The sequence below is a fragment of the Saccopteryx bilineata genome, chromosome 1, assembly GCF_036850765.1.
Source record: "Saccopteryx bilineata isolate mSacBil1 chromosome 1, mSacBil1_pri_phased_curated, whole genome shotgun sequence".
Lineage (NCBI taxonomy): Eukaryota > Metazoa > Chordata > Mammalia > Chiroptera > Emballonuridae > Saccopteryx > Saccopteryx bilineata.
The window spans coordinates 86,193,254-86,219,362 of NC_089490.1; the positions used below are offsets into that span (position 1 = coordinate 86,193,254).

Sequence of the window (26,109 nt, forward strand, 5' to 3'; positions counted from 1 at the left end):
ACTCAGGAACAGCCCTTCCTTTGCTTCCTGGTCCCTTGAGCATAGCCAAGGGTCTGGACTAGGTGACAGGGTAGGTGTGAGGTGCAGAGGGAGCTTCCTCAAGCATTTAGATGTTATTTTTTTTTTTCATTTTTTTTTTTTTTCATTTTTCTGAAGCTGGAAACAGGGAGAGACAGTCAGACAGACTCCCGCATGCGCCCGACCGGGATCCACCCGGCACGCCCACCAGGGGCGACGCTCTGCCCACCAGGGGGCGATGCTCTGCCCATCCTGGGCGTCGCCATGTTGCGACCAGAGTCACTCTAGCGCCTGAGGCAGAGGCCACAGAGCCATCCCCAGCGCCCGGGCCATCTTTGCTCCAATGGAGCCTCGGCTGCGGGAGGGGAGGAGAGAGACAGAGAGGAAAGCGCGGCGGAGGGGTGGAGAAGCAAATGGGCGCTTCTCCTGTGTGCCCTGGCCGGAATCGAACCCGGGTCCTCCGCACGCTAGGCCGACGCTCTACCGCTGAGCCAACCGGCCAGGGCCATTTAGATGTTATTATGTACCCAGAAGCCATTGCATATTAAGCAGCGGGAGCCAGGAGTGGGAAGGGCTCCACAGCCAGTAGCCACACTGCTGAGACCACCCAAGGGAGTTGAAGCATAGGTTCATTCTGTGCCTTAAGTGGAAATGTCCCAAAAGTCAAATTTTCCATCTGCAACAAATCCAATTGACCTTTAGGCCCCAGTGCCACAGTTATATACACTTTCATGTCATACACACTCATCATGCCAGGCCTGTGCAGAGGGCATGAGAGATGAGCAGACTAGGCCTTTGGGGAGCTTATCATTTTGGGGGAGGGGACTGGCAGAACAAAGAATACCAGTGGTTGCTAGGGAAACAGGTGCTCAGGAGATGACAGGCAACATTTATTCTTTATTGTTCTCTCCATGTGGAACTCACTTCATAATTGCTATGAGGTGGCATATCAGAATACACGCTGCTATAAGGAACAAAAATCTGACAAATTGGACTTCAGCAAGTAAGAAATTTGTCTCATTGTCTGAAGAGGCCAGTCCAGGGGTCAAGTGGCAGCTAAACTGGTTTCCAGCTCTGCCACTGGAATCATGGGGTCTCTGTGCCCATGGCACCTGTAGGCATCACATTTTCATTCAAATAAAATGCCAAAATGCCATACAAGTCCAGTTTTCCCAGAAGCCCTTTGGTCACAACAGGTTCCATGACTCACAGGGGAATCACTTTTACTGGGCACATTACTCTCAAAGAAAGCAGGGTTCCATTGGGCAGGCCGAGGGGCTAGAGTGCTCACCTACCCTTGGGGACTGATGCCACTGACCTTGGGGACTGATGCCACTGACCAGTCCCACCCAAGTCTGGGGAGTGTATGTATGTATGTATGTGTGAGAGAGACCTGTCCCATTTTTGGTCTTTACTGTGTTCCAAATCTTGTCACTTTTTAGAGAATTCTGGCTGAACAGGCTACTTTTGGGGCCTGGTTTGTGTACTATGTGGGGCTACTTACTGCCTTCAGCAAAGACCAGACCAAATTGGCTCTCCTTGGACCAGTCACCCATCTCTGGAATGACACCAAATAGCCCAGGTACTGAGCACACAGCACCCCACATGGCAAGCATAGGCCCTGGCAGTCTGACCAACCAGCTCAGAGGCAGCTGGATTCCCTGCCAGCAGGGCTGCAGCCATTAAAAGTTGACCCATGTGGCAGTGCAATTCTCTACCCAAAACATCGGAGGGAAAAAAAGGCCAAGGACTGCAGCTTCTGCCTTGGGTGCCAGAAAGCGAGTTAATGAAGAGACAGGATTGATTGGGATGGAGACAGTTTCAAAGGAGACTGACTGGGGAAACAAAAGCTGTAATTTGGGCACACTAGGTGATCTAGGAGGTAATTTCACAGAGGGGCAGGAAAATCTATGCTAAAGAGTTGAGGATTTGGACAGTAAAGGAAAGAAAGCCAGGAAGTGTGTCCTGTGCCTTCTCTCCCTTCGCCCAGGAGCTCCTGCAGGGCCACCTCAGCCAGCAGGGCTGGCCACCCCTATGCTGCAGGCTTGGGACTCTGGCAGGGCTGTCCCTGACCCTGGTGAACAGAAGGGGAGTGAAAAGGGCAGGTCCCACCCCGGCCGAGCTCCCCTTCCAGACTTGCTGCCCCTGCCAGCCCCCAATGCCCTCCACCACCAACCCTCCTACAGGCCAGTGTGGTCTTCCCCTCCCTAGGCCTCTGCAAGCCCCTTACCCTAGGGAGCAGACCCATCTTTCTCCTCTCCCACTGTTCCCTTTAGAAATGGGAGTTGGTGCTCATGCCAACAGAGAAAACAGCTTAAAGCTGCCTCACTAATTACTGAAATTCAAGTCCAAGCACTGCTTCTCAGCTGCCTGCCACAGAGAGGTGTCTACATGCGGCTCACCAACCTCCCTGGGGTGTGAGGAGCAGTGGAGACCAACCCAGGAGGCAAGACAAGCCACTTGGTTAAATTTTTAGGTAGAGGCTGCACCCATCATATCACTCACCATCAATCTGGTGACTGTCTCCCTCAAACTGCTGCAGGACTTTATGTGACTCACTTGGGCATCCACACACATGAGTGCACATGTGTATACACACACACTTCACTGTCTTGTCTTGCAATAACTGGACAACAGCCTCCTGCCCCCAGCAACTGAGGGGTATGGTGGATGTGGAGGGAGGCTACAGGAAGGGAGAGCTTTGGGAACCCTACCTGGAGAGGAAGCCACTCACAGACTAGTGTGGGGACCCCAGGCAGCCCCAGTTACTAGACCTTGACAAAAAGGGCAGAGGTCACAGGGTGGGTCAAAGGAGACCCAAGCTAGCTTGCACTTTAGTGCTGGGCCCTCAGCACTGGGCCAAATTTATGCAAAAAAGCTCAGTCTCCAAACTAAGTGAGGTGGAGGGGTGGTGGCAAGAGAGAAACCCTTGGCTGGCTTCTTTGGTGGCCAGGCTGACAGCAGGTATGGCTCAGTCAGTCGTCTGTCTCTTGTTTGATGTTCTCAAGGGAAACTGGCAGATCTGGACTCGGGGCCCTGTCCGACGGAGCTGCATCCACATGCTCCTCCTTCACGCGTACAGCAATGACTGAAGGGGGGGCGGGGGTTTGGTGGGAGAGAGAGAGAGAAAGAGAGAGAGAGAGAGAGAGAGAGAGACTGCATGTAATTCTGGGAAGGTGGGGGCTCAGGACCTAGGGAAGGGATCTTGCTTCTTGCAGATGGGGCCTCAGGATAACGGGGGAAGAAGGCCCGGGGTTCAGTCACAAACTGCCAGGCAGGCTGTGCCAGAGATGCTGGCACCTGTCCTTCTGCTGCCTGCCCTGCCAGGCACATGTGGTGGGGGCAGTGGTAGAGAGGCCAGGCTGGAGCTGCTCAGCTTCATTCAGATCGGGGGGGGGGGGGGGGGGGGTGCTGGGAAGCTCTTTCGGACTAGTGGTCTGAGAAAGGCTGTTTGGTGCCCAGAAAATTTCCTTCCAATTTGACTGTACTCCTCTGTGCCAGGTAGGGAAGGAGAGGCACTGCCCCTGAGCCCTGGAGCAGGCTGGCCCAGCCTCACCCACCAGGGGTTCTTACTCTCATCGGGAACGGGCCCCAACGAGATCTTCTCTGTGGCTTGCAGGTTCTCATCCAGCAGGGGCTTCTTGGGCCCCTGTCTCAGGGGCCGGGTCTTGGTCGGTGGTATTCTTTTCCCTTTGAATAAAAATAGCATTAAACCAGCATTAAGGTTATATCCATGTGAGGCTAGAGGGTTAGGTCTCATCTAGCAGTCAGAGAGCAGAGCATAAGGGATAGTACCAATTTGAAGAAATTGGCCTGAACTTTTGACATCACCCTTTAGGGCCCTGCATACTCTCCCACAATCTTAATCCTGCTCAGGGACACATCTGTTTCTTTTCTGTCCCATTTTGGGACATCCTCTTCTCTGTGTGGTTTCAGCTTATGGAGACCACCTCACCACCACCAGCCCAAATGGCTTTGCTTCCTCTACTCCCTACCCCCCTCCAACCTGCTGCCCCTGAGCTGAGCCTGTGCTTAACTCAAGACCTGTTTAGAGTGGGACCTTGCCTAGGGAAATGACCCTGAAGCTCTGTGGCTGCCCTTGCCCCCACCCCTTAGAGGGACAGAAGGGAAAACTGGCTGCCTTGGGGAGCACCTTTGGTTTCCTCCAGCATCTTCGACTTTCACACCTGGCAGCTGTGCTTTGCAGAGGGAGCCAGTTCCTGCCATGGAGCAGCATGGGTGGGAGCCCTCCCCTTCTCTCTCTCAGATACAATCTCTTGTCTTTTCCTGGCACCCTGACCACTGCCAGAGACTGAAGACTCCCTACTATGCTCTGGATCTCTGAAGATAGGATGATGGCCAAAAGGAAAAGGGGAAAAGATGGAGGAACTGTTGTCACTACCTGACAACGCCTAAGCTCTTCTCCCAGGTCCCACACCAGCCCAGGCTGCGTTAAGCACTGCTTACTTTTCTTTCCAAACTGTTTCTTTTTCTTCTTCGTGGCCTCTTTGGCCTTTAGAAGTGTGGTTGGCTCTGTTGTAAAAGACAAGGACAAGCGGTGAGGAGAGTTCTGAGAGGACACAGGGTCAAGGCATGTCCCAAGACCCCTGCCCCCTTCACTAGCCTCCCTTACACATGGGACACCCAAAGAAGGAAAGCCAAAGTTGGGCAATGAGAATGGGGGAGGAGTTGGGGGAGGGACTGGAGAACAGCTGTCCCTTCCCACCCTCGTCACCAGGGCTGCTTCGAGGGACCTGGGTAGTTTACCTGGGTGCATAAGGGCACGAGCATATGACAGAGTGGGCAAGATCAAGGAAGGAGCTCTGCAGGCCAGAGGGAAAGGGAGACAGAGAAGTCAGGAGCAAGGGTGGTCCAGGAGACTTCTTGATCTCATGCCAAAGAACGAGGTGGGCACGGGGCAGGGAGAGTGGTTGGCAGGAAGGAAAAAGGAAAGTGAAGAGCCCCTTAGGGCCACATGAACCCAGACCTGCGGCCACAGGTGGCTGGAGCTGGTAGCCGGTGAGCTCACACCAGCCAACAGGGTAGATGTCCGGAGACTCACAGTCCACCCACTGGTCATACTCGTTGTCCCAGCCATCGAAGTGGATGCTAAGAAGCCGATGCACTACCCGCTTCACCGTGGCCACACAGATGAGCCGGGGCTCCATTAGGTCCACGGCCTCTAGCTTCATGCCCACCTTGAAGCCATGGTTGGGGCAGTCCTGGGGAGGAGGAAGAAAGCAGTGACCAAGCCAACCAGTTCCCTCCCCCAGTGGGACAAAGCTGAGGGGAGAGAATATGGGGAGGGCACAGGGCTGAGAGTGCAAGTGGCGGGGGGGGGGGGGGCGAGGTTCCTTTGACTAATGGCCCCACTGCACTTTGTGCCCAAGCACCAGTCCCCATGGGAAAGGGACAGGCTAAACTGTTGGGCACAGAACCTATGTGGGATGACTTTTCTCTGGAAGTGGCTGATCTCAGCAGCAGAGACTCGCTGATTCTGGGCAGGGCGAGTCCTGAGGCCAACCTGGACCACCCTCCCCATCCTTGGTCTCCTCACCATGTTAAAGAGTCTTGATGGAGCTGCTTTCGATTTGGTCTTCTCCAAGTAGGTGTCCCAGTTGAAAGTGTGTGTCTCGTACCCTGGAGGAACAGAAGGCGCAGATGCAGAGGGAGGAGGGGAAGTGGGAAGAGGGAAGAGGGAAGAGGGAAGAGGCAGTACACTGCCAAAGGAATGCCTACACCTTGGTTTGGCCAGTCTTACCTTTTGGAGGTGTAAGCTCAATGTCATTTTTTTGGCAGAAGGTGGCTGGGAAAATGGCATGGGAAGAGGCATGGTAACAGAACCAGTCCGAGCCATCTGTGGAGGGCCCCCCATCTACACAGATCATCAGATAGCCATCCAGGAGAACCTGGATAGGGGGATAGAGAACATGGTATCATGAGCTGCACCACCACTCCACAGCCAGGCGGCCATGGTGGGCACACGAGGCCATAGAGCCACCCAGAGTGGGATGTCAGCTTCCCTGAGCTGCTGCTCCAGAGCTCCCAGCACTTCTGTGGCCTGTGCGTGTGAGATTACTGGCCTTCCCCCCACGGCAATCCGTGTTGACAGACACTAGGCCTGCCTTTTTGCCACTGTGCTCTCAGTGGTGAGTGCATGAACCCTGCCTGGAGATTGGCCAGATGGACAAATCAGCACGTTCCCCACGAGGGCCAAGGTCATTTGCTCTTCAAGTTGCAGCAGTAATGGAGGAGGTTTGCAGCAAAGTCAGGCCAGCTGTGGCTCTCAGCCCCCAGGAAAGTGATAACGTAGGGCCTGTGCCTGACCCCAGATCAGGCTCAGACCAGGAACACCTGTGCGATGTGCAATCGGTCTCACATGAAGGCCGATTCTGAGCAAGGAGCACGAGTCCCCTGCTCACAAAAATCAGGTACTCCAGGAGCAGCTAGCCCTGGAATGTGGAATGGACATGGGGTCTGGGCTCTGCACCATATACCTCCCCCCAGAAAGTCATACTGGAGGCTGGAGGGCCAGCCACAGGCTCACCTTGCAGATGGTTGCCACACAGATGTTGCCCAGATTCAGGGGGTCAATGACCTCCAGCTTCATCCCCTCCTCAAACCAACCACCTTCTGTGTAGACAGCTCGAACCTTAAAGGAATGAAATCACTGGGGAATTTGGGCCAGCCCAAGTGAAGGTGGGCGGGGGCAGGCCTGAAATGGACCCATGGTCAAGGGGAAGAATGCCCAAGGGCTGTGCCTCACCTTTTTAAACAGGTATGGAACAGCATCACAGTAGATTTTCCGGAAGGTGGGATGGTGGGCCATGTCGCTGCGTCTCTCTTTTGGGAAGATGCAGAGTCAGAGAAAGAAGGGAGTTGAAGGCTGCTAACAGGCCACTGCTCGATCTCCCTCCGAAAAGTGGGTGCTGCCTGCATATGTGCTCATCTGTATCTCAGCCCCCACCTCACCTAGACTAGAAGGCTGAAAACATCAGGTCCTCTCTGTAGGAACTATTCAGCCCTTAAGCCCCAGGCTCTTTCCATGTAACAAAGGAGAAAATAGGACCTGTAGTCTCTATTTCCAAATCAATTTTACCACTTACAAGCTGAGTGACCTTGGTCAAGTCACTCAACTTCTCTGGTTGCAATGAGCTGCCATTTGCAGGGTAGAGATGATCAGCTCTACCACAGAGTGTTGTTGTGGGGTATAGAGATGCTTCGACCCAGGCTTTGGAGCAGCAGAGCCTGGGGTCACACTGGTCTGGGGCTCTGCTAACCTGATAGCTTGATGCCATGGCCGACACGCCGTGACCAACCCACTGGATGGATCAGGGGGCTCCACATGTGGCACCAGAAGTCGTCGTCACTGTCGCCATCCTCATAGAGGAGCCGTAGGCGACCCCCAATTACAGTGTCCACCACGGCCATGCGGGTCCTAGACACCTGGGACTTGTCCACTACCTCCAGCCGCATGCCCTGCCGAAAGGGGTACTTCATGCTCTCCACCATCTGCAACGTCAGAACATAGGCCTGCTGTTGGCACAGGGACCCTCCTACTATCTTCCTAGTCTATATCTTACAAGTAACCAGAGGACAGGGAAAGTGGGGTAGAACCACCCAAACACTAAGTCAGGAAGTGAGCTCTCCTGTGCTGCCAGGTTCAACCCTGGCCTCCAAGTCCTTAGGAGAATATTGAGAGAAGACACAGTTTACAACGTCCTCACCACAACACCAGAAAGTCAGTCTGATGGGAATTACAAAACCCTTTTCAGACTAAGGAAATAGGTCCTCAGAGTAATCAAGTGACTTGCCCAGAGTCACACACTCATTAGTGCCAGAGCTGAGCCTTGAACCTAGTCCTACTATCCAGCTTTGTGCTCTTTCAAGAGTCTGCACTCCGACCCTGCAGGTATCCCAGTCCTCTTTCCCTCCTGGCCCCCTGCTGATGGCACACACAAGCCTTAAGTTCAGAGAATGGAGCCCTTTTTACTTCCATACGTCTAATTCTAGCTCTGGCCTCACTGGGCTGTGGCTCTGAATGGCGTTCATAGCAACCCAGTAGCAATGCCAGCCCTCTTGGACGCAGCAACCAACAGTGACCACGAGGCCCACCAGCTGCTCTAAAGAGCACTTATGGCAGGAATGCGTGAAGGGGTAGGCGATTCTTACTGTAACTTGGTAAGAAACAGCACAGTGAGCTCTGCAGGGCTATCTCAGCCCCAGAGCACTGCTGGCTCAGGAAGCACCAGCCCAGCCTTGGCATGGTGGGGACTGAGCTGCACTACTTCAAATCCCACCAGAAGGGGGAAGCAGGGGAGGCACCTCAGGGGCTGTAAAGCAGCCACCAAAAAAAAAGCTGACAGTCCTCCACCACAGACCCTCAGTGTTTGAGTCAAGAGCTGGAATCCACCACCCCAGGACGACTGCTTGACTGGCCCATTTGGGACAGTGAGAGATGTGGGGTGAGATCGGGGTTGGAGTCCCTCTGGGCCGCCTCCCCACCTGGCCCTCCTGACATTCTCTTCCTCTATACCCATCCAGTGCAGCCCACAACCCAACACCACCACAGGTTGTGTTTCTGTCACACTGGAACATGAGCTCTATAAGGACAGGAGTTAGGTTTGGCTTGATTTGTGTCTACATTCTTAGCCCTGAGCACAGAACTAGGCAGTTAGAGCTCAGTTCTGATTTTTCTCAACAACGAACAAACACAGGCACACACCTAATCATGGCTGATGAATAATTCATTCAAAACATTTTACTAAGCACTTACCATATTGCAGGCATCAAAGGGTATGTTTGGACTGAAGCTTCCTCCACAAACCCATGCCCTTGTACCCTCCCCACTTCCAATCTTCACAGGCAGCTACTTTTGTGTCCCCTCCAGCATGCAGCATGACTGGGTAGTTGACAGTGAACATGTGCTTGCCAACTGGTTCAAATGGAATCCTGTTCTGCCACCAAGAACTAAACTCCTTTAATTTAGACAGAAAAGAGGCCCCCTTGATACTCACAACAGTGGCCTGCACCACCACAACCATCTGCCTCATCTTTTTTTTTGTGTGTGTGTATTTTTCTGAAGCTGGAAACGGGGAGAGACAGTCAGACAGACTCCCGCATGCGCCTGACCGGGATCCACCGGCACGCCCACCAGGGGCGACGCTCTGCCCACCAGGGGGCAATGCTCTGCCCCTCTGGGGCGTCGCTCTGTTGCGACCAGAGCCACTCTAGCGCCTGGGGCAGAGGCCAAGGAGCCATCCCCAGCGCCCGGGCCATCTTTGCTCCAATGGAGCCTCGGCTGCGGGAGGGGAAGAGAGAGACAGAGAGGAAGGAGAGGGGGAGGAGTGGAGAAGCAGATGGGCGCTTCTCCTGTGTGCCCTGGCCGGGAATCGAACCCGGGACTTCTGCACGCCAGGCCGACGCTCTACCACTGAGCCAACTGGCCAGGGCCACCATCTGCCTCATCTTAAGACAAGGCCCAGCTGAGAAAAAGCTGTCATCTACAATGGACAATCTGTCAACTGTGCAAGGCACTATGGGAAATGTAGGAGAAAAGCTTAAATTTTGCTGGAAAGAGAATATGAGAAGATAACATACAGAGAGATAAACAGCAAATGAGTAGTACCCACTGAGTTCAAATAAGAGAAAAATCATTTCTATTTAGGGAAAAAAAGTCAGAGAGTGCTTCTTTGAGGTGCTTGCTAAAGGCCAGCTCTTCACACTAAGGCCTATGGCAGCAACTTTATACCTGGTGTCTGTGGGGTTTTTTTTTTTTGTATTTTTCTGAAGCTGGAAACGGGGAGAGATAGTCAGATGCCCGCATGCGCCCGACCAGGATCCACCCGGCACGCCCACCAGGGGCCACACTCTGCCCACCAGGGGGCGTCGCTCTGCCGCGACCAGAGCCACTCTAGCACCTGGGGCAGAGGCCAAGGAGCCATCCCCAGTGCCCGGGCCATCTTTGCTCCAATGGAGCCTTGGCTGCGGGAGGGGAAGAGAGAGACAGAGAGGAAGGAGGGGGGCGGGGTGGAGAAGCAAATGGGCGCTTCTCCTATGTGCCCTGGCCGTGAATCGAACCCGGGTCCCCTGCACGCCAGGCCAACGCTCTACTGCTGAGCCAACCGGCCAGGGCCGGTGTCTGTGGTTTTGGGTGAGACAAACTGAACTTCCACTCCATCCTTGATTTCCAATACTGGCTTTTATACCACCCATGCCCTACTCATCAAGGTTGAATTCAAATGCCATTTCCTCCATGAAGGCTTCCTTAATACCTGCTCTTCCTGAGGCCACAAAGCCAGTTCAATTTCATGTCATGGCATTCCCCTGCTCACTTCTGTGACACCTGGGTGACAAGGAAACCACAGCTGTGAGCATCTGGGTAAGGAGACCTGAAGTTTGAGGCAGCTACCCAGGTGAGCAAGCCTCACAGCAGAAGATCTGGTACATGCATGGGGGAAACTAAGTCTTCACTGTGTACCCTTGATATCTCTTTGAATTTTTATCATGTGCATGGTTTTTTGGTTAAAGAAATATGTAATTTTTAAAAATTAAAATTAAATGCTGCATAGGTGATGCTGAAGCACATCCCTGGTTCAGAACCAAGGCTATTTTATAATTATTCATGTGGATGACTTCATTCCTACTGCCAGACTAGAGTCCTGGATGGCAGGGTCTGTATCCCACAGTGCCTTGTATACATCAAGTACTTGGTAAAATCTATTGAATGAATGTTCCTGAAAACTGCTATGAGCGAAGGTAAGGGTCTGGAATAACAAATAGCAACAACGCAGTATGGTGGATGTGGCCAGATCAGAGTCTGGGCGGGGGACATCAGATTGGGAAGGCAGCAGAAGCCACCATCCTTCCTTGAGAAACATGGAGTCACTATAGATTGTTAAACGAGGAGTCTCAGGAAGAATACTCCAATGAGTAGTAGGAAGTACATAACATGGGAGGGGCAGGAAGGAGATTGCTTAGGAGATAGACCCAAAGGGCTCACTGCCAGACCTTGATATGGAAATCCACGGGAAGAGTCCTGGAGCCCACCAACCGTTTCATGAGGTAGCCCTTCCAGTCCGTGAATTTGGCATGGATGGCTGCGAGACAGAAGATTCCTGGTTATACGCTGATAGCACTCCTACCAACAGAGGGTGCCAGAGCTGCCCGAGAGAGCTGCAGAGGAGACTGAAAAACTAACATTTCTTCTGCCTTCTCTGGTCAGCAGTCACCTCATTCTGTAGAACCCGACTATACAAGCTGGAGCTGCCACAGGGCCTCTGGGACAGAAGAGGCTAGTGGGTTCTGTTCTGGTCTAATCTAAGACACCCGTTCTACCAAGGGCCTTGCAGAAACAGCATAGGGAAGCTTCTCATAACTCACTCCGTGGCGGCACCAGGATCTTGCTGTTGATGGCACACCAGCCGATGGGGTGGACATCCACAGTTCCCAGGTTGCACCAGAAGTCATGGCTGGCGTCATTTTCAAAGCCCTCATACCGGAGCAGTACTCGGTACCCTGGAAGGAGAAAAAGAGTGCCAGTGAGGGAGGATAGGATGGGGAAAGGTATGTTCTTAGGCCTTCCTCCTACTCCAGCCTAACCTAGACTTTCCACTGCCTACTCCAAGGACTCCTTCCAGGCAATGTGGTCTCTGCTGTCCACAGAGTCATGGCCAAAATAAACCTATGCCACTTACTTGGAAAGCAGTATGACACAGTGGAGAGAATTAATTTTCTATAGCTTCATTATCCCTGGAATAAACTTTAAAAATGGGAGTTTCCAAACTCAGCAAGCTCTGTAATCTCCAAGGTAGGCAAAGTGGAGTTGAAAGGGAGCCAGAAACTCCAGGTAAGATTTTTGTTTTATGAAACCAATTTCTGCCACAGCACTGCCAACCGTCTGGAGATGCTGGAGGAGCACCCACCTGCGGCCTGGATGACAGAGGCAATCCAGTACACCCGACTGGGGAGTACTGCGTCACTGTTGAGCACCTCCACCTTCATCCCCTTCACCACATCCTCCCACTGGTCGTAGAGTGGGACCTGGAGGGGATGAGAGAACCCGAGGGAAACAGTGAACTGCCTGGGCTGGCAGAGCAGAGTGCAGCCTCATGGCTTCCTGAGCCATCGCGTCCTTTGCCTTTTCACATCATGTGTTGTGTGCAGAAAGCCAGGCACAGGATGAAGGATGAAAATATGAGCAAGATGCGTCTGGTGACCTAAAGAGTGGAGTCAGGATGAAGATGGGGGTGGGCAGGGGCAATGGTCAGATATCTACCAGACAGCCCTAGGCACTAATCTTTATAGGACCAGCTCTGAACTGTATCACCTGTGCTAGCCTGTGTGACACACAAAAGTTGCTAGTTTTTACCACGTGCCAAGTACTGTTCTTGGCAGAAATATCACCTTCTTCAATCATCACTCAAACCTGGGCAGTAAGGATCACGATCCCCTGGTCTCTCAGTCATCACCATGCCATCTGTCACAGAGCTGTCCACCCACACATTACTCCTGGCATCCTTTCTCTCCACCTCACTAACTGGTCCTCTCCTGTTAAAATACCCTGACAGAAATGGACTTTTTTTGTTGTTGTTGTTGGGTTTTTTTTTTTTTGTATTTTTCTGAAGCTGGAAACGGGAAGAGACAGTCAGACAGACTCCTGCATGCACCCGACCGGGATCCACCCAGCACGCCCACCAGGAGGCGATGCTCTGCCACGACCAGAGCCACTCTAGCGCCTGGGGCAGAGGCCAAGGAGCCATCCCGAGCGCAGGGGCCATCTTTGCTCCAATAGAGCCTCGCTGCGGGAGGGGAAGAGAGAGACAGAGAGGAAGGAGAGGGGGAGGGGTGGAGAAGCAGATGGGCGCTTCTCCTGTGTGCCCTGGCCGGGAATCGAACCCGGGACTTCTGCACGCCAGGCTGACGCTCTACCACTGAGCCAGCCAGCCAGGGCCAAGAAATGGACCATTTTTAAGGTGGCTTCCCAATAACTAATCATCACTTTGCTGCCAATGGCCCCTTGATTCTCCTTTGAGGAAATTCTCTCTCTTTTTTTTTTTTTTTTTTACAGAGACAAAGAGAGTCAGAGAGAGGGATAGATAGGAACAGACAGACAGAAACGAAGAGAGATGAGAAGCATCAATCATCAGTTTTTCGTTGCGACACCTTAGTTGTTCATTGATTGCTTTCTCATATGTGCCTTGACCGTGGGCCTTCAGCAGACCGAGTGACCCCTTGCTCAAGCCAGTGCCCTTGGGTCCAAGCTGGTGAGTTTTGCTCAAACCAGATGAGCCCACACTCAAGCTGGCGACCTTGGGGTCTCGAACCAGGGTCCTCCGCATCCCAGTCCAACGCTCTATCCACTGCACCACCGCCTGGTCAGGCGGAAATTCATTTTTTCTTCATTCTTAGCACTAGCTTAAGCCAATCGGGGTATCCTGTTCCATTTCCCTGGCCACAGAGATTGGGTTCATCACAGAACCGAGAAATGGTCATGCTACCCAGACACACAGGGTTGGGCTTTTCACAGAGTATATGTATCAGATATGTTAAATGCAAGTGTGAGCCGGGCCTGTGGTGGCACAGCAGATAAAGTGTCAATCTGGAATGCTGAGGTCCTTGGTTCAGAACCCAGGCTTGCCCGGCTAAGGCACATACGAGAAGCAACTACTATGAATTGATGCTTTCTGCTCCTCTTCCCCTTTCCTGCTCTCTCTCCTTTCTCTAAAAAAAAAAAATAAATAAATCAATAAATAGCCTGACCAGATGGTGGCGCAGTGGATAGAGCGTTGGACTGGGATGCCGAGGACCCAGGTTTGGGACCCCAAGGTCGCCAGCTTGAGCACGGGCTCATCTGGTTTGAGCAAAAAGCTCACCAGCTTGAGCCCAAGGCCGCTGGCTTGAGCAAGGGGTTACTCAGTCTGCTGAAGGCCCGCTGTCAAGGCACATATGAGAAAGCAATCAATGAACAACTAAGGCGTAGCAATGCACAACGAAAAACTAATGATTGATGCTCCTCATCTCTCCGTTCCTGTCTGTCCCTCTGACTGTCTCTGAAAAAAAAAAATCAATAAATTAAAATTTTTTTTTTATTTTTTAAATAATATTTTGACTGAAGCTGGAAACGGGGAGGCAGTCAGACAGACTCCCGCATGCACCCGACAGGGATCCACCCAGCATGCCCACCAGGGGGCGATGCTCTGCCCATCTGGGGCGTCACTCTGCGGCATCCAGAGCCATTCTAGCGCCTGAGGCAGAGGCCACAGAGCCATCCTCAGCGCCCGGGGCCATCTTTGCTTCAATGGAGCCTCGGCTGTGGGAGGGGAAGAGAGAGACAGAGAGGAAAGAGAGGAAGAGGGGGAGGGGTGGAGAAGCAGACGGGTGCTTCTCCTGTGTGCCCTGGCCGGGAATCGAATAAGTATTTTTTTAAGTAGGGGAGAGGGAGGGCTTCTGAAAAGCAGTGAACAGAAAGGTAAACAGGAAAGGCAAAGCTGGACTTCTACCACCCAGACCCACCCCTGTTCTCTCCTAGTGCCAATGTAATGTAGAGCCTGGAACAGCGCTTGTGAAACAGCTGGGTGAGATGGGTGGTGGGCACCTAGGTTCCCTCTCTCCCTTCCCTCACCTCCAGGGCACTCACGTGTTTAAAACAGCTAACAGGAGCAGCCTTGTAACTGTGATCCTTCAGGAACTTTCCCCAGTCGAAACCCAACACCAATGCTGCAGAGCAAAGAGGAGGCAGTGAAGACAACGCAGGCTGGTAGTTCAAGCAGCAGCCACACAGGAACCTGGCCCCTAAGGACCTGGAGAAGCAGTTCCTTTCCCACCACATCAAAATCTTGATGTTACCTTTCCCCATACCTGCCCCACTAGTGGCCATTAGGACCTTATCCAAAGGCTGTCACCCTTGGCAGAGGTACCATTAAGAACGAAAAGTCTGACCTTTCTTCCCCCAAAGAAAAAAAGACCCTTGAGCTTAAATTTCTCAGATCTCTTCTGACTTGTCATTGGCTATAGCCAACTAAACAGGTGGGAGGTAACGCAACTAGGCCTCCCCATTCTGGTGCCTGTGGAGCTCAATTTCCATCAGGCACTCAGACCACCTAGAGCAGTTGATTTGTGCCTACTTTAATTTGCTCAGAAAGTGCTACACATACTCAGAAAGTTTCCTATTTGTATCCCATCACTCCCAACTAGATCTGGTTTTCCATTGCCCCCAGGAAAGAGAAGCCAAAGGGAGGGAGACCTTTGGAGGGAGACTCATCAATGCAAAACAGAGGCTAGTTCTTGACTTTTGAATGATCAGTAGGGGTCCTGCCATATCACAGTGATTAAAGGAATTTTCTGGAGTAATTTCCCACAATACCTTCCGGGTGAGGAGATGCAATCCACAGTAAGCCTGGGTCAGAGCACTTTCTGGTTGGCCATCTTTTCCACTTCTTGCTCCTTGGGAGGGTCACCCAGTCCCGGCGCCCCACACCCATGCCCTGCAGCTTCCTGAGCACAGTCCTCTGCCATCTTACCGTCTTGCCCTGTTGGTGTCCCATCTGCTAACTGTCCCGTCCCTTGTGAGTGGAGAAAGGCTCCAATTTTGGCAGACCAGGCTGCTTTGTGCAGGACTTTGGCTTTCTTGGTAGGTGGTTTTCCCTGCAGGGAAGACAGGATGTATGTGGCCTATTGGCTAAGAACCTAGCTCTAGATTTGGACCGCCTAGGTTTAAATCTTGGCATGGGTCCAGTTACTTAAGCTCTATGGGGCTTCAGCCTCTTCATTTGTAAATCAGGCAATACTAATAACAATGCCTACCTCGGAGGGAGGTTGCAAGGATGTGAGTTACTGTATGAGCCTGGAACTCATTAAGGGCTTAGCTATAGTTCATTGGGGAGAAACTGGGGGGCAGGTGGCAGAGCAGTAGGGTAGGGAAGGACACCTGTTCCATCTTTTAAATCTTTTGCTTTCTTCAGGAACCTTTTCCTAGTGGCTTGAACTCTCAGCCATTCCTTACCCCTATACCTCTACAGATTCACGGCAGAGAATGGGCTTCTGTGGGATATGTGAACCGAACCAGGAGGCAACATTCTGTATACACATGAATGTTCTGGAGACAGTCCTTGGCTTTCATTAGGTGCTCAAAGGGGTCCTCCCCCAAAGTTGAAAGATACTGATCTGATCTGTAATTTGTAACTTAAGCACTGATCAAAAAGGCCCAGAATTGGCCCTGGCCGGTTGGCTCAGTGGTAGAGCGTCGGTCTGGCATGCAGGAGTCCCGGGTTCGATTCCCGGCCAGGGCACACAGGAGAGGCGTCCGTCTGCTTCTCCACTCCTCCTCCCCCTCTCCTTCCTCTCTGTCTCTCTCTTCCCCTCCAGCAGCCAGGGCTCCATTGGAGCAAAGTTGGCCCGGGCGCTGAGGATGGCTCTATGGCCTCTGCCTCAGGCACTAGAATGGCTCTGGTTGTAACAGAGCAACGCCCCAGATGGGCAGAGCATCGCCGCCTGGTGGGCATGCCGGGTGGATCCCGGTCAGGTGCATGCGGGAGTCTGTCTGACTGCCTCCCCGTTTCTAGCTTTGGAAAAATACAAAAAAAGAAAAAAGAAAGGCCCAGAAAATGTTTTAGATCAATGACTCAGAAATGTGGGTTTAGAACCCACACAGACCTGGCACCAAATCCTGGCTTCTCCTTTTATTTGTGTACCTTCGAGCAAGTTACCAAAAATTTTATACCCTTTAAAATAAAAAATTTTTTAAATGCATTGGTTAAACCAAGAGTGCTAAGCCCTTAGTAAGTACCCCTACACTGTAGCTATTAACAATATTATCAGCTCACTGAGGAAAGATTTTTCTATGTCTTGACTACAGCTCACATAATGAGAGAAACAACAGTAACCATGTCATGAAGGGGAGAAAGTATATGAGGCACTGAGCAGAGGACCTGGCTCACTAACTCCCAGTAAACCCCAGGGCAGAGGCCTCAGGCTTTCTGCACATTAGCATCACCCAAGGAGCTCTTTCAAGCCTGGGTCCACACCACAGTTCATCCCAATTAAATCAGAATCTTTGGGAGTAAGACCCAAGTATCGATATTTTTAAAACCTTCTAGGTAATCCCAATGTAAGTCAAGTTTGAGAACCAGTATTGTGGACAGTGGCCATGATTACAGTGAAATTACACAATGCCAGGCATCCGAGACTGGCTTCCAGCCTCATTGTGCTGCCTTTGTCCCACAGAGCTACCCTAGGTGAGTCATTCTTCCTCTTTAGACCTCAGCACACTTATCAATAATGTATGGGTTAGACAACACACAAGAATGCTTCCATTTAAAAAAACTCTATGAATGTCAATAATTAACTAGAGACTGGTAAGACTTTCTGGGTAGCTGCCTGTGATACTGAGTCAGAGATGAGGCATCAACTATCTAAACCCAGTGTGGTTAATGAAGCTTGTTAGCTTCCTTTCAGAATATTTATAAAAGTGTGGTGCAAAGATCAAGGGCATCTGATTCCCCAGAGGTTCTTGTTTAAAACTTACTGAACACATCAGACTTTGAGGTGTGATGGTGGGGAAGGAAGGGAATGAAGCTCCAGGACTCTGCAATTTAACAAACCCCAATAGATGCATGCCTCTGCCCTCTAGAGCAGGGGTCTCAAACTCGCGGCCCGCGGACCACATGCAGCCCGCTGAACAATTTTGTGCGGCCCGCAGACTAATCCACGAAGTTCAAAATATTTTGGATAAAATTAAGTAAGCCTAGGGGCCTACTTGTATTTTTCATTTCTCTAGCATCCTAGCTAGATATTAGCTTAGTTAACAGTTGTGATGCGAACTACAGTTTCTGGTCGTTTTGTGACACTGAGTAAACTGCATGTACGATTATGCTTGTTGTACTGATTTTTTTTTGTTTTCAACTGCAGTGAGAAAAGTGTTGCGTAACAGTTGCCTTTTGTAGACCTAGTGCGGCCCGCCCAACAGCTGTGATCTTGCTCTACGGCCCACATGCTGAGTTGAGTTTGAGACCCCTGCTCTAGAGTTTGAGATCATAATAAATACCAAGAAATTTACAACCTTGGATGGATACAAGCAGGGTCCTTGCCAAGCCCTCTTGGCCCCTTGCCATCAGTTGGTTATTCCTGTCTCAGCACCCTGGGCCCCAGGAAGGGTCTTCCCAAGTGACTGCCTCTCACCTGTAATCTAGCCAAGATACTGGCTTTCTTGGAGTTGGAAGAGTAGCTCCTGGAACAGGAGACACTGCAGAATCTCTTGGTTTTGGAGAAGAAGGCTTCTCTTGTACCCACGATACCACACATCTCACAGACAGCTGAGAAAAGAACTTAGCATATGATTCACCTGCTATGGTCACCCCAAATCAAATAAAATGATGAGCCCTTCAAAATCACTGCTTTAACCAGGTAAGTCCTCAATCTATTTTGCCTAAAATACACTGCTTGCTCTCCCTCGGCTATGTGTCAACAGTAGGGCTAAGGAAAATACACGAGGAAACATGAGTTGGAAAGTTTGCAGAGAGGAAAAGGAGAAGAAAAAAAGTACCGAAGTCACTTCTATGATTCTATTTTCTTCTCATCTATAAAGAGACTGAACTAAATCAGTGTTTCAATCCTAATTTCACATTAGAATAATTTGAAGAGCCTGACCAGGCGGTGGCGCAGTGGGTAGAGCGTCAGATTGGGACACAGAGGACCCAGGTTCAAAACCCCAAGATTGCCGGCTTGAGCACGGGCTCATCTGGCTTGAGTGTGGGGTTGCTGGCTTGAGTATGGGATCATAGACATGACCCCATGTTGCTGGCTTGAGCCCAAAGGTCACTGGCTTGAGAAAGGGGTCACTCACTCTGCTGTAGTGCCCCCCCCATCAAGGCACATATGAGAAAGCAATCAATGAACAACTAAGGAGCCATAATGAAGAATTAATACTTCTCATTTCTCCCTTCCTGTCTGTCTGTCCCTATCTGTCCCTCTCTCTGTCTCTGTCATAAAAAATAATAATAATAACTTGGGGAACTTTTAAAAATGCCCAAGCCTGAGATTCTAATGTATAGCCATGATAGAGAACACCCCTGGACTAGATGGTTTCTCTTGGGTCTTTCTATTTCTAAAGTTCTACAATTCTAAGAGAACAATGAGAAGGCAGAAGGGAGAAAAATAGAATAAAGGGAAGAGAGGAACAGAAAACAGGATGAATAGAAAGGAAATAAGATTCAACTGACAAAGGATCTTAGATAATTCTTTAAAGAGTTTAGGCACCAAACAGGAGCATCCTCACAGACCATCTAGCCTGCCTCTTTTCACAGACAGTGCACCGGCTAGAGACCCTGACATAGGTCTAGCAGCTGTCCAAGCATCATATCTCTGAAAGCCATCTAGCTTCCAGATATTCCATAAGGATTCTTATCTGCCCAGCCCCACTCTAACCCTCTTACCCAGGGGTCACTTTATTCTGTATTTCCCTGCTTGTCACTTCTCACCCACAAGTTATTTCTTGTTGCTTCTGGGATATTAATCAGAATACTTTAGGTGTCTTATCTTCTCAACATCCAGGCTTAAAAATTCAACAGCTATTGCCTGAGGAGGCGGTGGCGCAGTGGATAGAGCGTTGGACTGGGATGCAGAGGACCCAGGTTCGAGACCCCGAGGTCGCCAGCTTGAGCGCGGGCTCATCTGGTTTGAGCAAAAGCTCACCAGCTTGGACCCAAGGGGTCGCTGGCTCGAGCAAGGGGTTACTCGGTCTGCTGAAGGCCCGCGGTCAAGGCATATATGAGAAAGCAATCAATGAACAACTAATATGTCATAATGCGCAACAAAAAAGTAACGATTGATGCTTCTCCTCTCTCCGTTCCTGTCTGTCTGTCCCTGTCTCTGACTCTCTCTCTGTCTCTGTAAAAAAAAAAAAATTCAACAGCTATTCACACAAATGAAAAAGTAGCCATGTTAATGATTAGCATCTGGTTTGTGCTAAATAAAATTAGTTGTATGAAATAATGAATGAAAGCACAATTTGAAATCAGACTGCAGAAGAAGAAATGATCCTTGGGGATACCTGGGATACTTCTGTCTCTCTCACAGGTCCTTAGACATCTGATCCCTTACACTTAAGATCAAACAGCCCTTTATACCTGGATGCCTCGACCCACATGGCCTATATCCCCCTCCTCTCCACAGTCTCCTAAAACCTCCCCATCTTCAAGGACACTCTGAAGGCACCTGGCTCAGAACCACTGCCGTCCAAGGAGCGAGGAGTCCCAGGGCTAAGCAATTGCAGTGGAGAGGTGGGCAGCTCCCCTGCTTCCCGCTCCTCATTTTCTGCTTCACTTGACTCCTCTAGATAGGAGCTGCTTTCACTGCCCACACTGCTGTTATAACTCCGGAAACTGTCATAGCCACCAAAGAGCTCCAAGTCATCATCTTCCTCTTCTTCCTCCATTGGTTCTGAAGAAGGAATCTCCTAGTGCACAAAAGAATGACACAAAACAGACAGGAATCATGGTTGGCTTAGTGTTTAGGAAGGGTGGCTGCAGATCTGCTATCAGCTCCCTTTCCAGTTCTTGGTCCAGTAAACACTTTTGCGCAAAATGGCAGGCAAAATCAAATACTCCTTTGCAAACACCAGAAATCATTACTCTTGTTCATACATTTCTCAACCACAATTCAACAGAACAGCTTAACAAAGACAGAAAAAAAACATGTTTTAGGAATTAACCAAGTTCCTCCTGTGGATTTGTAAGTGATGATATTTTAACATGATTCTTTTTTTTTCTTTTTTTAATTTTTTTAAAATTTTTTATTTATTCATTTCAGGAGAGGGAGAGACAGAGAGGAGAGACAGAGAGAGACAGAGAGAGAGAAGGGGGGAGGAGCTGGAAACATCAACTCCCATATGTGCCTTGACCAGGCAAGCCCAGGGTTTCGAACCGGCGACCTCAGCAATTCCAGGTCGATGCTTTATCCACTGCGCTACCACAGGTCAGGCCTTAATATGATTCAAATAGAATACAATGATATGAAAATATCTTTTTTTAATATATATATATTAATTTCTATTTATTTATTTATTTACAGGGACAGAGAGAGAGTCAGAGAGAGGGATAGATAAGGACAGACAGGAATGGAGAGAGATGAAAAGCATCAATCATCAGTTTTTTGTTGCCACACTTTGTTCATTGATTGCTTTCTCACATGTGCCTTGACCGCGGGCCTTCAGCAAACCGAGTAACCCCTTGCTGGAGCCAGCGACCTTGGGTCCAAGCTGGTGAGCTTTTTGCTCAAGCCAGATGAGCTCACGCTCAAGCTGGCGACCTCAGGGTCTCGAACCTGGGTCTTCTGCATCCCAGTCCAATGTTCTACCCACTGCATCACCGCCTGGTCAGGCTGAAAATATCTTAAGTGAGGTGCCTCATGATGACTTTCTGGGAAAGATGAACAGAGTCAGCCCTAAGCCATGGGTTCCACATTTGTGGAAAGAAAATGCCAAAAAAAATGTTACATTGTTGCTGACATGTACTATATAGTTAGGCCTATGATGGCTGCAGCTATACTTAACCGCATGAGGCTTTCTTTTCTTTATTTCTTAAGACTTTATTCCTTTTAGTGAGGAGAGAGAGGGGAGGGGAAAAGCAGGATGCATCAACTCCAAAATGTCCCTTGACCAGGCAAGCCCAGGGTTTTGAACCTGCAACCTCAGCATTCCATGTTGATGTTTTATCCACTGCGCTAACATAGGTCAGGAGATACTTTATTTTCTTTTCATTATTCCTTACACAATAGAGTATAACAACTGTTCACAGAGCATTTACATTGTATAGGTATTATAAGTAATCTGGCGATATATTTTTTTAAACTAAGTAAGAAGCAGGCCGGTTGGCTCATTGGTAGAGCGTTGGCCTCACATGCGGAAGTCCCGGGTTCGATTCCCAGGCAGGGCACACAGGAGAAGCGCCCATCTGCTTCTCCACCCCTCTCCCTCTCCTTCCTCTCTGTCTCTCTCTTCCCCTCCTGCAGCCAAGGCTCCATTGGAGCAAAGATGGCCCGGGCGCTGGGGATGGCTCCATGGCCTCTGCCTCAGGGGCTAGAGTGGCTCTGGTCGCAACAGAGCGACCCCCTCCAATGGGCAGAGCATTGCCCCCTGGTGGGCGTGCGGGTGGATCCCGGTCAGGCGCATGCGGGAGTCAGCCTGACTGCCTCCCCGTTTCCAGCTTCAGAAAAATACAAAAAAAAAAAAAAAAAAAAGAAGCAGGGAGGGACAGAGAGACAGATTCCTGAATGTGCCCCAATGGGGATCTACCTAACAAACCCCTTACCAGGCAATGCTCTGCCCATCTGGGGCTGCTGTTCCATTGCATGGCAACTGAGTTTTTATTTTTAGCACCTGATGCAAGGCAATGGTGCCATCCTCAGTGCCTGGGGCCAACTTGCTCAAACCATTCGAGCTATGGCTGTGGGAGGAGAAGAGAAAGAGAGAGAGAGAGAGAGAGAGAGAGAGAGAGAGACGTGGGAGAGGAAGGGCCAGGGAGGGGGAGGGGTAGAGAAGCAGATGGTCTCTTCTCCTGTGTGCCCTGACCAGGAATTGAGCCTGGGACTTCCACACAGCAGGCCAATGCTCTACTGCTGAGCCAAGTGGCCAGGACCAATTTTTTTTTTTAAATGAGAGGAGGAGAGATAGACAGACTCCTGATTGTGCCCCAACAGGGATCCATCCAACAACCCCCATCTGGAACCGATGCTTGAATCAACTGAGCTATCCTTAGAGCCCAGGGCCAATGCTTGAACCAATCAAGCCACTGGCTGTGAGGGAAGAGAGAGGAGGGAGAGAGGGGAAGAAAAGCAGATGGTCACCTGACCAGGCGGTGGCACAGGATAGAGTGTTGGACTGGGATGCCGAGGACCCAGGTACGAGACCCCGAGGTTGCCAGCTTGAGCAGCTGGCTCATTTGGTTTGAGCGAAGCTCACCAGCTTAGACCCAAGGTCGCTGGCTTAAGCAAGGGGTCACTCGGTCTGCTGAAGGCCCGTGGTCAAGGCACATATGAGAAAGCAATCAATGAACAACTAAGGTGTCGCAATGTGCAACGAGAAACTAATGATTGATGCTTCTCATCTCTCCATTCCTGTCTGTCTGTCCCTGTCTATCCCTCTCTCTGTCTCTGTAAAAATAAAATTAAATTAAATTAAAAAAAAAAAAAAGAGGATGGACACTTCTTACGTGTGTCCTAGCTGGGGATTGAACCCAGGACATCAGCATGCGAGGCTGATGCTCTATCTACTGAGCAAACCAGCCAATGCCCTGGAGATAATTTAAAGTATATGGGAGGATGTATGTAGGTTATATGCAAATACTATGCTATTTTATATAAGGGACTTAAGCATCTACAGATTTTGGTGTCTGTGAGGGGGTCCTGGAACAAATCCCCCAAGGATACAGAGAAACAACTGTACAGGTATACCTAGTTTTATTGTACTTTATTGCACTTCATAGATATTGCAGTTTTTACAAACTGAAGGCAAGACCTTCACCCAGCAAAAAGATTGTGGCTTGCATTATTGCGGTGGTCTGGAACCGAATCACTAGAAATTCATTCTTCCCCCTTCAGCATATGTACGCCAAAATAACTTCAAATTTTAAGTCAGAGATGCCTGGCCTATGGTGGCACAGTGGATAAAGCATCGACCTAGAATGCTGAGGTTGCTGGTTTGAAACCCTGTGTTTGCCGGGTCAAGGCACATGACAAGCAACCAATGAACAGCTAGAGTGAAGTAACTACTTCTCATCCCACCTCCCTCTCTGTAAAATCAAATTTGAGACCCAGACTGCTGTAAGAAGGATTTGGAAGGCAGAAGACACACTAACTATAGCATAGTGGTATGTACCACAGCTTTGAACTTAGTTCTAATACTCACTAGCTGGGGGTCCTGAAGGAAGTCATTTAACCTCTCTAGGCCTCAATTTTCTCATCTATAAAATAATAAAAATGTTTGGCTCACAGAGTGTGAGATGTGAATGAGCTAGTGTATATAAATCTGTCTGGCACATAGTAGAAAAGGTGTGAAGAGTTTGGGCTCTAGGCCAGGGCTCAAATATTATCTCTAGTTTTCACTAGCTGTATGATCTGCAGCTACCCAGTCTTTCAGTGCCTCAGTTTCCCCATCCATAAATAAGGATAATACCACTTATTTAAGAGGCTTTGGGGGAAAAGTAAGGGTCAATTCATGTAAAGCACTGGGAACAGTGACTTGTACATTGTAAGTGTTCAATAAACATTGGCAATTACTCCTGGTTAAAAGCATGGCATTTAAAATCTCTGGCCAGATAGCTCGGTCAGTTGGAGCCTCCTTCCAGAGTGCAGAGGTTGCTGGTTCAATTCCCCAGTCAGGGCACATACAGGAGCAGCTCCATGTTCCTGTCTCTCTCTCAAAAATAAATGAATGGGCCCTGGCCGGTTGGCTCAGCGGTAGAGCATCGGCCTGGCGTGCGGGGGACCCGGGTTCGATTCCCGGCCAGGGCACACAGGAGAAGCGCCCATCTGCTTCTCCACCCCTCCCTCTCTCCTTCCTCTCCGTCTCTCTCTTCCCCTCCCGCAGCCAAGGCTCCATTGGAGCAGAGATGGCCCGGGCGCTGGGGATGGCTCCTTGGCCTCTGCCCCAGGCGCTAGAGTGGCTCTGGTTGCGGCAGAGCGACGCCCGGGACGGGCAGAACATCGCCCCCTGGTGGGCAGAGCGTCGCCCCTGGTGGGCGTGCCTGGTGGATCCCGGTCGGGCGCATGCGGGAGTCTGTCTGTCTCTCCCCGTTTCCAGCTTCAGAAGAATACAAAAAATAAAAATGAATGAATGAATAAATAAATAATTTAAAAGCATGACATTTCAGCCCTAACCATTTAACTCCATCAGAGAGTTGTCCCAATACGCCAAGGTTCTGGGTTTGATCCCCAGGTGGGGCACATACAAGAATCAGCCAAGGAGTGCACAAATAAATGGAACAACAAAATGATGTTTCTTTCTCCTTTCCTCTCTAAAATCATCATCATCATAATAAACAGCATGGCATTTCAAACCCAATTTGCCTGGGTTTGAATCCTGGCTCTGCCACTTACTAACTGTGTGCTTTTGTGCAAGATTGGTAACCTTGGGACTCTCAGTTTCATCAGTACAGTGGAGATAACAATAAGCCTGCTTTAGAACTTTGTTATGAAGACTGAGACATGTAAAGCCTAGATCTGTTTCCAGTAGTTAGTGACAGCTCTAAAAGTGTGAGCTATTATTCTTCTTCTCTACTTTTCCATTATTCTCCTTTACTCTTGTAGAATTTTTGAACTATTCCATTTTATATGTACAACTACACATGCAACTGTGCCAGAAAGGAAGCCGAATTCAAATACAAGGTGACCAGAATCCAAATGATTAACGAGTGAACGTACAGGCTGCAGGAGAACGGGTACCGCATGACAGGTAAAGTTTGGGAGCCCGCCTCCTCCACCTCACAGCTGTGTGAACTTCCTGGAGAGTCTCACCACCTCTCTAAGCCTCAGCAACTTTAACCATAAAAACGAAACAACAACACAGAATTGTTGTGAAGTATACTGGGAGACCGTGCACGTGGACGCTCTACACATGGAGTGTTTATTAAACGTTAATGTCCACATCACACTAGGATGTGACAGGCCTCGCAAGCCCTAACAAACACTACCACGACCACGAACACAACCACGCGACAGGAAGGACGAAGAAGATTGAGGAGCTCTCAGAACCCGATCCCAGTTCCCCTTCTTCCAGACCAGCGGGGCTGTTCTTCCCCGAACTACTCGCCAGGCATCGGCTCCAGCAGTATCGGACCAAAAGGGAACAACAATCTCTTCTGGCCCAGCTCTGCTTCAGTTTATCCATGCTTCCACCCTCCACTCTCAAAGCGTCTCTAAAAAGGCCTAAAGAAAGGTCCCCCAAGCTAGGCTCTCGGAGTTCCTTTTTCCAGACACCATAAGTCCTCTCCCTCTCACCTCGACACCCCGGGAATTCTCCATGAGACCTAATACAATTTCTTCAACCGTCACCAGGTGCAAGAAGCCATATTAGCCTCGCCGCTTTCCCCAAGTGCGCTC

The 26,109-nt window shown here is 50.2% G+C and overlaps 1 protein-coding gene across 1 annotated transcript; it reads right to left on the reverse strand.

Annotated features, from left to right (window-relative positions):
- Positions 1 to 887: 887 nt before the first annotated feature.
- On the reverse strand, positions 888 to 26,109 carry L3MBTL2 (L3MBTL histone methyl-lysine binding protein 2). Its single transcript, XM_066257115.1, has 17 exons — positions 26,008 to 26,109; positions 20,230 to 20,470; positions 18,196 to 18,329; positions 15,540 to 15,663; positions 14,657 to 14,736; positions 11,943 to 12,060; positions 11,401 to 11,535; positions 11,029 to 11,117; positions 7,299 to 7,530; positions 6,785 to 6,861; positions 6,566 to 6,670; positions 5,780 to 5,927; positions 5,576 to 5,658; positions 5,006 to 5,240; positions 4,486 to 4,551; positions 3,592 to 3,708; positions 888 to 3,106 (listed from the first exon to the last, which is right to left on the reverse strand). Exons 1-17 carry the CDS (start codon positions 26,029 to 26,031, stop codon positions 2,994 to 2,996), a joined length of 2,121 nt encoding a protein of 706 aa, XP_066113212.1. The 5' UTR covers positions 26,032 to 26,109; the 3' UTR covers positions 888 to 2,993.